The following is a 12058-nucleotide window of genomic DNA, read 5'->3' on the forward strand; positions in this document are numbered from 1 at the left end:
ATTCACATCTAGATTAAGAGAGGTCATTGGGCCCCTATACTCTTCTCTTATCAGGCCAATGATTGAGTACAATGCCCCAGTTGGGATGTATCTTACCAGACACCTGCAGCAGTTGGAAAGAACCCAAAAGTTCCTCACCAAGAGGATAAAGGATCTCAAATATACATCATATGCTGCCCGGCTGAAGAAACTCCAGCTCTATTCAGTCGCATACCGCCTACTCAGAGGTGATCTGTGCCTGACGTACAGGGCCATGTCCAATCCGGAATTAATGGGCATGCTCCACCTCAGAAAATCCAAATCCACGAGAGCAAGAGACTTGAACCTCAACACAGAAATAAATAGGACGTGCTGGAGGGACAGATTCATAACCCAGAGGCTCCCTACACTCTGGAACAGAATCCCAGTCCATGTTAGGCAGAGCCCCTCACTAACTCTATTCAAGAGAAATCTTGACGAGTGGATGGGAGATCGTAGGTTTACCCCAGGGGTCATCTCTGTGTCACTACTAGGCAGAGGCACAATAAACTAAACCCTAAATGGGCGTAGTATTCTCCTCCTAAGGGGTGGTGAAAGCCACACACACTCTGGCTAGGCTTATAAATGCCCTAGGGCAGATAGGTTCATACATTCGTACTAGGCTAAGAGAAAAACTGAAGAGCAGACTTTGTGGAGCTGGGAGATAGGAATTAGCCCAAAATGGCCAATAAGCTACTAGTGGCTGGGCTAAGACCACTCCTCCAGAGACAGATAGGCTGCTCAAAGCTCCCCACTCTCACTGGTGAACAGAGAAGCTTCCTCCTTATCCAAGTAAGGATATGGGCAACACAGGAACTTTTACCCCAGCCTAGAATTCAGCAAAACCTGAAATCTAAACTACTCTAGTTCAGAAAAGGTGGGAAACAAGGATTATTTATTTATTTATTTATTTTTTAACAGAAAAGTAACTTAACAAGAAACACTGTAAATGCTTTAAAGAAGTACCGCACCCACAGACTCAAAAAACATGTTTAAAACATCAATGGCATGATGCTTCCTACACTTTAACAGCACTCTGGGATTATTTACAGGATTTTAAAAATTTTTATATGCAATTCCAGACTCTGACCACCTGGAGGCTGGCATATTGATGTGGTTTAGATAAATCAGGTTGCCATCAAGTATCCCAGAACTCATTGTTTGGTTCAAAAATGTTACATCATGCAGGCCTCCGTTTGCCTGAAGTTCCTGTCATTTCATAGATGTTGCATGCGTACAAAATACTGAGTAAAATAGAACAGTGTAAGTAACATTCCCTGCTGCTGGATGACTACTTAAAACAGAAACAGTGCAAATGCCACAGAACACACTCAAAGTGCTGTTTACTGCTGCTTTTTTTCTAATTTAGTTTATATGGCACTAATTTGTGAGACAATGAATTCCAGTCCATTTACTTCTCCCCTCCCCCATAACACTTAGCTTCCCTAGCTGTCAAAGTCCTGAGGGTAATTTGACCTGGTAATTCCACTGATTGGCAGATCTCAGCAGGGTGCTTGAAGCATGTAATTTAATCTTTGCTCTAGCATTTCCTTTGTTAGAGGGGACATTTTTTGCTGCACTATAGCCATGGTCTTACTTGACTGCAATCACATCCAGTAAGGTCTTGCACCAAGGAGCTAAAGAATAAAACATTTATACCATTAACCGGTTTAGATCTTTCTTAATTTAAAAGTGTTAAGGTATCACTTCATGCTTCCACCTTGTTAAAAATTGAGATTTACATGTGCAAAGGTTGTTGGCATGCAGTGTTTGCCTTCCTATGTTTTCACTCCACTGGTTGGTTTGCAAAAAAAAAACCTTTTGCAGTGTCCCTGGATTGGTCTTTGTACATACAAACCACATTGTTATATTTTCCCCTTCCTTTTTCTGGTGTCCTGAAGTCATTTATAACAAAGTAAAATTTTTATTGATTTTTTTTTTTAAATAAAGGACATCAAGGTTAACTTACCTTGAATCAGATAATGGATGCCACTGCAAAGAATCGCTGATGAAATATTTGTGCATGGACAAAATCCCTTACTAAATCTATTTGCCAGCCTACAGTTCAATTGGTGCTATGGCTTTAATATACTGGTGTGTTTGCTCATGCCTTCCAAATATCTCCACCATTACATACCAGTTTTGCAGTATAGTAACCACCCAACGTGCCCATACACCTTTAGCCATCAATATGCAGCTACTTCTGTTCATGTGAGTATGTGAATTCATTTTCAAGCTTAAGGTGTGGAAGCTGCACTGAATAATTCTAGGTGCTTGTTCAGCTTTCACATGGTGCTTGGTTAGAGCTACTCATGTTAAGCCACTATGAATATATTGCACTGCCACCTCTGATACCAGGGTAATGTTTTAATCTTTCTGTTCCCGCACTGCACACTAGCAGTCTCTGGTGCAAATACAACAAGAGAAGTATGCAAGCGATACACCACCTAAGCATCATTTGCCATGCAGAATGTACAAGTATGCATACCAAATTTCTGCATTTCTAAACATCGGTGTTACTACACTACTACTGAATAAAATGAACAGCACTCAGGCTGGGGGAAGGACAAGGGAGCCATGACATCACAGAATGGGTAGGTCTTACTTTAGTTAGAATCAGATGATGGCTGTGGTGATGTCACTTTGGGGGAGGGAACCGATTAAAAAAAAGGTACCTGCACTGCCTGGCCTCGATGATGTCAGTAATTGGGTGACTCCAGCAAGCTTTATTCAAACGTGAGAGAATCATTTTGTAAGTGAAACCATCACAGTATGAGAAGGTAGGCTTCTGTTTCAGAAGTAAGGGGGAATTATAAAAATTGTAAATGCTTTATTGTTGTTGCTTTACAATGCAAATAGGGAGGAAAAGGGCCATGAAGTTGAGGAACACATTAGAGAAGCCTGTTGTACAGGCTAGCGCACTTGAGTGTAGCCTACAACAGTTAAACACAAAAACAACTTTTAGAAGAGCAAAAACAAAAACAGAAAAATTACTAAAAATGCTTTGAGATCTTAAATTAGCTAGAAACTCACTTTTCAGTGAGAAAATGCAGTCGCAAGTAGAAAGGCAGAGAAAAAAATACTTAAATCTGTTTAAAATCTCTCTTGTCTCTCTGCTACTTGTAGCACTCTGCAAGACACCACGAGGAGCTGTGGCGAGTTAGAAACCAGCACAAAACCACGCAAATGTGGGTTTTAAGGCAGGGAGCTTAAAAGAGATAGGAATTAGCCCAAAACCGCCAATAAGCTACTAGTTGCTGGGCTGAGACCCCTCCTCCAGGGACAGATAGGCTGCACAAAGCTCCCCACTCTCACTGGTGAACAGAGAAGCTTCCTCCTATCCAAGTAAGGATATGGGCAACATAGGAACTTATCATTAAACATCCCCATACTCCTCCCTTATCAGACCCATTATTGAGTACAATGCCCCCTTCGGCATGTACCTTACCAAGCACATACAGCAGCTGGAGAGACCAGAGAGGCTCCTTTCTAGGAAAGCTCAGGGTCTCAAACATATACCATATACGGATAAGACAAAAGCCATGTCTCTCTACTCCGTCTCATACAGACTACTCAGAGGTGACCTGCATCTGGCATAAGAGGCCATCTCAGACTCAGCCTTGACGGAGTTATTGCATATCCGCAAGTCAAACTCAACTAGTGCAACCCACATGAAAGGACTCAACCTGATCCAAAGCAATAATGGAGCTGGTCTGCAACATAGATTAATATCTCAGAGAAAAAAATTAGTTGCTTTCTGCTTAAGTTTGCAATGGATATCCGTAGTAACATGGAACTTGCTTGTTCAATAAAGACTGCTTCTTTACGGCGATGAAGTTGCTATCGTGCGTGAATATTCACCAGTTTACACGAATACATACATCATACGCAAATAAAGTACCATAAAATATTACGTTTTGTTTAACCATATTCCTTACTAAAAAGTACGGAAATAGACCCTCCTATCTAGAACAAACAGAACTTCACACTAACCTCTCAACCTTTCACTAAAACTTTAAAAATGCTGGGGGAAAAAAAGTCACCAAAGTCCTGGACATTTAACTAGCCACCCTAAACAGATTTAGCCCTCCAATCCCAGAGTGTGGAAAACTTTTATCTTACAATGTGGAACACATTAGCAAACTCATGTTTTAAACTAAAAGTAAGTAACACCCGATCCACTATTACTTACCATGGAACAAATTACAGGAATTATAAGTTACATTATCCCTTTACCAAATTGCTACGAATAGAACAAAGTTCTAAACCTTAGCATTACAAAACTTTCAGTAACCATGTTTCGTAAAGCTTACCTAGTACCCACAAAAAAAAGACAGATGACGCAAGATAAACCTTACAACGAATACAAATTCTTAAGAACTACCTAAATTTGATAAAATACAAACAAACCCTAATAAAAAAAAACCACTTAAAGCGTCATTCAATGACATTCTTAAAAATTTAAATATTAGCCAACAAAATTTAAAATCGAAGCCACCGTTTATTACTACGCCGCAGTACTCAAACTCATCTTAACATACAATCCTGAATGGTCCAAATTCACGCCTTTTACTGTTAGACTTGTACTTCCGCCATTAAAACTTGGGAGAGCTGACCCTTGACCAATAGCTATGTGACAGAGAGAGAGAGCACTTTCATTGGCTTTGTCTCCTAGAGTAGATTTACGCTATCCAATGAGTATTAGTGATGGGTAAAGTCCCAACATGCTTTGGAGTAGTGATACTCCTTCCCGCTTGGAGATTGCGCAGAAGTTAGCCTAGCAGACCAAGTAGCATCCTCTTTCTGTTGTATTGCACAGCCGCCATGTCTGATTATACTGCGATGCCACCACCGCCGCAAGGCAATGCCGGGGCCCCGGTGGCTCAGCCGGCTCCTTCGGCTGTGAGAAAGGATGCGTTTGCGGATGCTGTCCAGCGAGCCCGACAGGTAAGTTACGATGTAGTTGGAAGACTTGGGTGAATATAACGAAAACGGGTTGTAGTGTAATGTGAAATTGGCAGGCCTCGCGCGCGAGACTCAATATTATTCGAGTCGCGGGTTTCGATTGCGGCTACCGTTTACCGTTTGACTTTATTTGTTTTCTTTGTTCTTGTACGAATCAGGCTGGGGTCCCAGTGGTGCCACTTCTGTGTGTACCTTATGGTAGAGGTGTATTGGTACAAGAATCAATCGTGTTGATGGCACGGCGAGTGTTTGAGTTAGGTATTTTGCAGGTTGGTTAACTTTCCATTTTGAGGCTTTTACGTTAGTGTTTTAATCTCTAAGATGAATGTGTTTGGTAACTTAAGTGAATGGTGTACCAGTGTCTCATCTTATGCGTGAAATAGTGGTGGAGTCTTAAGGCCTTTTGTGGATTTGTCTGTATGGGCTAGGTGCCTGTGGGGCAGTAGTTGCCTTCAGTACGTGGTGCCAACAGGTGTTGGCGTTTGTGTTGACGGAGTAATACTCTGTCGACACGCATCTTGGCCTGCTTTCTTTTTGGGTGGAATAACTTTTGTACATGGTGCAGCTTCGTTTTGGAATGCTTTTGTTATTGGTGCCTTTTTTAAATGTTGCGCTATTGTTTTGTTGTCTAGGTGTCTAATGTGCCGGGTTTACTTTTTTGAGTGTTTTCAAAGGAAGGTTAATGGTGGAACCGCATTTTCCTTTTTGGTAGTTAGTGATTGTTCTGCCTGGGCTGTTTGGAGAGAGAAATGGCGATGTCGCTGGCCTTTGTGACTACTGGGAGAGTAGTGCTTTACGAGGAAATGTCCCACGTGTGTCTTGTATAACTGTTTTAATGTGTGCGTAGACGCCGCCACACCTGTAAGCGCTGATGGTTCAATGATGTTTACTAGGTTAACTACCACAAGGGGCTTTTTAAGCCCGGCCAGGCATACCAAATCTGTCAAGTTTTGATGGGTTTAAGTTTGTTAGCTTTGCTCTGTGTAAGTATGTATGGTACAGTCCATGAAAATATTAATGTTTATGGAGCGTGAGGGGTGACAAATATAACGATGCACTGGAAATACTACGATTTTCTTTTTTAATTTTTGTTGGGCAAATTCTGTCTTAAGTACAGTCTGTAAATATTTGCTTCATGTATTCGTGCGTGTAACTTCTACATGTATCTTAATCGGATTTAAGAATTGGTACTTGATTTGTTACCTTATTTGGGTGTCAGTGTGAGCTGTAGGCTTTAGTACAAAGTTGCACAGTATTACTTTATAAGTTTACTTTGTATTTGCAAGACTGTTGCATTCCCATGCTGGATACTTCTGACACATCCTTTCATTCTGTGCCATCGTGTTTCGGTGATACGAAGGAAAAAGCGTTACAAGTGGCAAATATATAAGGCGGTAGCCTTGATGCATTTGGCTTGTGACCTCGAAGTACAAGTTAAAGGTTATCAAGTTGTGTGTGTATATTGTAACTTTGATATTGTGTTCATGTATGTATATAACTGGGGGTGCAGTGCTGTTTCACATTTCCTTAAGACTCCAACTACAGTTGGCATACGGTCCCATTATTTTGGTTGGCAGTGTAAGCTGTGTAGTTAAATTTGTTTCTAGTTTATTTTGTATTTACAAGATTGTTGTATTACTATGCTGGATATTTCCCACCACATCTTCCTACTGTCATTCTGTAGCAACATGTGCTTCTGGTGATGAGGCAGAAAGGGTTTTAATGAAAGAGTATTTTATTGTGAATTTAAGATGAAGCAGTTAAATATAACCATGAGCATAAAGCGTATAGAACGGTAACCTGCAGTGGTTACCCAGGTGGGGGTTTCTATATCATTGTTTTGTGTACTGTTTTTTGTAGTAATTTCAGTGATAGTTGTATAATGTCGAGCAATTGTATATCTTATGTGCTGTACTTTAAAAATCCTGTGTAAATTTACTTCTCTGCCCCCCCCCCCCCACACACACACACAAGTCTTGTTTTGGTTCTCATCTTGGTTGTCATCCTTATGCAGAGGTCAGTAAAATATCAGAGCAGTATAAGACATTTGCTCAAAAACTCTTGTTTTGTTTGCTGGACCATGTGTAGGGGTGAACTGCCATCCCCTGACCACTTGCTATATTCAAAGAAAGGCTCCTACTATTACATAAGTGTGGGGAGGGGTGAGTAGAAACTGGACTGGCTCCTGTACAGTTAATTTTAATTCTAATTGTGACATTTTCTGTTTTTAAGAGAATGTGATTTCAGGCATTTAACTCCAATGTTTCTATGTGCAGCAACGCAAGTCTGTATTATAATTTTTTACTCTTTCATAACTTAAATTTTCATATTTTTGGATGCTTTTGGTATGTTTCCACTGTAATCTTTCCAGGATAGTTTTAAGGTTTTCAAATTGTATAGTCTGACTTGGGTCTGCAGCTTGCCAATAACTATTAGTTGGAGAATTCATAAAGGAAGTCTGGGGGGTGAATCTAGCAGTTTGTTTTGCTTTGAACTTGTGGAAAGTCTTAATTTCCTCCCAGAATGTTTCTGGTGAGGACTTGGGAGTGTTTTTCATCTGTTAGGTTTTGTAGTTATATTGCAGATGTGTGATGTAGGAAGAATATGGAAAGAGGGGCGGGGGGTTAAGCTACTGAGGCATCCTATCAAAAGTTTCATTGATCCTAATTGTCAAAATAGGACTGCGACGTTTGGGGTGTGGTGCCTACTCCTGAATGTCACTCTGAGCATGGTATTTAGACCCAGCCAGCAAGGCTGTGATGACAGATCCCAGATTTGCTTTCAGGATGGTCACAGTTAATACACTGGCACTTTCAATTGCTTGGACATGTCTTGCGTGGTGATGTGCTCCAATTTTGGGTATGAATGGAAATTGTAAAATGCTTTTTCAACACTGGAGCCTACACTCTCTCAAATTTGGATAGTTTGACATGCAGAATGCTTAGTGTGCTGGCTGACTAGTGTGCTGGCTGACTACAGAGCAATTGAAGTAGACTGGTGCAGTGCACAGGTGGGATCCTGGCTTTCTGATTGCACAGTCCAAATGGATGTGTAGTAGTAACTTGTGTACAGGGTAAGGGGAGAGGGTGGTATTTGTCTGCTGTTTTTTTTAGTAGCACGAGTAGGTGGGTTCGGGCTTTTTGTCTTGGGTTTACTATTTAGTCTGAAGTGAACCTTTGTTTCCCTTCAAGGGGGGACGTGATACATTGTGACAGTTGAGAACCAGTGCCACCACACGTTGGTTTAGATAACTGGGTTATTGGGTGTATTTTGTGAAGGCCTGTCTCATTCCTTAAACATGGTGCACCCATGAAATGTCATTTAGAATTCTTTTTACATGGAGATGCATACCATACATAGAGACATACACCCCAACCCAGGCCCTGACCTATCCCCATTATTAACCAACTGCCAACTAGTTAAACCAAAGCTAACACCACCTACCAAACCTCCCAAATCACTCTCTCAATTGCCCAACTTAATATATGTAGCATCTGCAATAAAATACCACAAATTCATGCTCTACTAGAAGTCCAACAGTTCGACATTCTCTAACTGAAACATGGCTCAAACCTACAATAAAAGACAACAAAATTATCCCCCCTGGCTACAACATCCTGAGACAAGACCGTTTAAACAAAAAAAAGGTGGCGGAGTAGCTATACTCTATAAAACAGGCCTGCAATTAAGCATAACAAATCATAACCCTTTTAACTGACACATGCTGAATTAATTATCTCAAAACTTCAAATCAATCCTCACAAAACTATAAATATTATCTGTACCTATATTCCCCCAGGCAAAAATCCTACAATATTAGAAGACCTGCTAAACTGGCTTTCTCAATCTCCTCCAAGAAACAATACTTTTAGGAGGCTTGACTATTGACTGGAACTTATGTGAACCTACTAATCCATCTACTCTTATTAACCTGCATGGCTTCACTCAACACAAACTCCCCTACAAGAGCAAACATAGTAACAAAGAAGCTGTACTTGATTGGATCTTAAATAGTTCCCCAGCAAAAAATATACAACAGGAACTCTCCCAGATGACCTCGGCGATCACTCCCTAACCTATATCATCAGGCATAAAACTAGTTTTTCTATCCCAACCCAAGTTCGATTATCCCGTTGCAAAAAGCATTTTGACCCCAATCTGTTTCACAATGAACTCATGCAAGTTAACTGGTCACCCCTCAAATCTCTCCCAATAGATGAAGCTGTTAACCACTTCAATAATACCTTTCTCACCATCCTTGAACACCATGCCCCCTTGCGTTCCATACGTATGAAAGCTAAATCAGCACAATGGCTCTCTAACAAAACTAGGCAACTAATTCTTAATAGAAATAAAGCTTGGAACAAAGGCGAACCACTAAAAATATAACTGATCATAATATGACAAAACAAGCCATCCTACATGATAAAAAAAAAAAAAAAAAAAAAAAAAACTTTTACACTCAATTATAACAATCTTCCCTCCACCAACCACATAAATTTTGGACTGCTATTAATACTCTGCTATCCCCTGGCAAAGCTGCCACACCAAATCCATTAGGCTCCAACACCAACTCCCCCTCAGAAATAGCTAATGCCTTTAACACCTTCTTTACTTCAGCCATTCTAAAGCTAGCTGACCAACAAAGCCCTGATACCTCCAAACTATCTATCCCTAGCTCTACCCCCCCATTTCACCTCCAACCCATACCTACCTCCTATATTTTGTCCTTACTTCAAAAACTTAAGCCAACAACCCCTTCAGCTGATAAATTACCTGCAGAATATCTCCAACTAGGTGCCAAAGCAATAGTTTACCCCATCTGTCTATTAATTAATAGGACTTTAAAAGAATGCACTATCCCTACAGTTTGGAAAATCTCACACATTATCCCTCTTCAAAGGAGGTGACTCTTTGGAGTATTCTAACTTCCGCCCTACAGCGTTACTATCTCCTCTTGCAAAAATAATGGAGAAATGTATCCACAAACAGTTAATCACCTGTTAAGCAACAATCTCCTAGCTAAGCCAACATGGGTTTCACCCATTCCATAGTACTACCACCGCCCTACTATCCTTCATAGACTCTATCAACATAAATCGCAACAATAACACCTTCCTCTGCATTCTTTGTAGACCTGTCAAAAGCCTTTGACATGGTTAATCATCAATTTCTCCTACACCGCTTAAGTTCCCTCTCTCTTGACAACCAAGCCTTAAGCTGGTTCTCATCCTATCTTGAAAATCGCATACAGGCAGTTCTCTGGGATAACCATCTCTCTGATCTTCTCCCTACCTGTATAGGAGTCCCTCAAGGGTCCATCTCTTCTGTTTTCCATTTTTATAAATGATAGAGGAGTGGCTAGATGCAGATCTACTTGTATTCAATATGTTGATGACACAACCATCATTTGCTCTGCCACAACCCAGACTGAATTTCACTCACTAACACAAAACACCTTCACCACCATTGAGCAATGGTTCTCTAACCACTGTCTCCTCCTGAACCCCAAGAAAACCAAACGTCTGCTCTTTCCACCCACTCACCTATCTCCCTCTTGATTTCACACTTACATCTAACAATGGCACACTTATCGCTCCAGACCAACCAACTAAACTCCTGGGTATTACTAGTGACAACCAACTAAAATTTGACTTTCATATCGACTCCACTATAAAAACAACTAACAGGAAACTGTTTTTTATTGTATAACTTGGTATATTCTTAGTTAGTGGAGCTTTTCTCCTCGGGCCTCCACTGAAAATGGATATGTATCCAGTTGGACTAGCCTGGTTAACAAATGTAAAATAAATAAATTTTTAGCCCATAATCTTTTGTAACTAATTTAGGGCTGACGTGTGACCATTGAACACATCCCAGATCCTTAATATCGAAGCCCTAATCTGCTTGCATGGAATGGACCATTTGAGTTCATTAGCTGCAGTTATGTTGCCCTCCGTGTCCTTAAGTAGCCCTGTAATATATTGTGATATTGGTGTGTTCTTGAAGTTGGCCCAGTGGTGAGAGATGAAATTTGCCTGTATGTCTATACTCTGGGCTGTGATAGCATGCCAGTTGAGCCTTGTATTTATATATTTGTTTAGTTGGTTTGTGCCACCTCCTGTATTGTCTCTAGTTTGTCCCTCTCCAGCAGTTACTGCGTGGTGGTGGGGGGCTAGTGATGATCAATGGTTCACTTTTGCAGTAGCTTAAGCGTATTGGTAAGCTACCTCAGCTTAAAAGTAAGGAAAAGTGCAGGAAATCATCCTTGCAGTTCTGGAGAATGGTCTTTCAAAACCTGTTTTGGATCTGGAAAAGGATGTGTTGGCTCAATGTGGAGTAATCTTTTCACCCACAGTTTTATGTTCCCAAGTAAGTGCCACTTTGTTTTCTTGGTGGAGACTGATTCTCCATTTAGAAACTGACTTGGTGCAAGGACAGACTGACAGAAGTGGCTGACAAGCGAACCTTGATAGAGAAGTAAAGGACAGTAACTGAATTGAATTTGACTGGTCCTTAAGTGTCCTGCTCTTTGAAATGGCACCAAGTAGAGAATCTTTCTACTTGCATGATTACGTAATTGTTTTTTTTTTTTTCCTCCAATATTTTCTGTATATCCCAGAAAAGAGGTACCTGATAAGATATCAGACTGAATTCTGAAAGCATCTGTGTAATACTGAAGAGTAGGCAAAAATAAGACTGGGAGACAGATCCTGAGAGAGCTGATGTGCACACCAAAGTTCTTTCCATACAAACCCCAGTGTAGGGATCTGGGTGTAGATGCTCAGTGCTGACTAATGATGTACCGTTGTATTTTCTTCTATGAAGTTTGCCAGAGGAATCGTAGTCCTACATCACAGGAATTCCCTTCCAGATGCTTTGTTTTTTACAGTAAAACAAGTAAGCACCTTTTGGAACCATACCTGTCAAGAGGAAGAGTTCAGAGGGGCAGAAAATCTCAGGAAAATTAAGTGGCCAGTCTGAATGTTTTCCTTAAACTTGTACTGAGTCATCCAAATGAAGCGAGGAATGCTGTGAAGTGTGCAAAAAAGCAATGGCTGAAGCTGGACATCCT

The 12058-nt window shown here is 40.7% G+C and overlaps 1 protein-coding gene across 4 annotated transcripts in view; it reads left to right on the top strand.

Annotated features, from left to right (window-relative positions):
- The first annotated feature begins 4784 nt into the window (after window positions 1–4784).
- Window positions 4785–12058, top strand: part of LOC122789663 (KH-type splicing regulatory protein) — a 441911-nt gene continuing 434637 nt past the window's right edge. For all 4 annotated transcript variants that reach the window (XM_044057076.1, XM_044057077.1, XM_044057079.1 and 1 more), the window contains exon 1: window positions 4785–4965. In XM_044057076.1, coding sequence (XP_043913011.1) covers window positions 4843–4965 — 123 coding nt within the window. In that variant the 5' untranslated portion in view covers window positions 4785–4842. The remainder of the gene's footprint in view (window positions 4966–12058) is intronic.

The sequence above is a fragment of the Protopterus annectens genome, chromosome 15.part0, assembly GCF_019279795.1.
Source record: "Protopterus annectens isolate FY-2018-M chromosome 15.part0, PAN1.0, whole genome shotgun sequence".
NCBI lineage: Eukaryota > Metazoa > Chordata > Ceratodontiformes > Protopteridae > Protopterus > Protopterus annectens.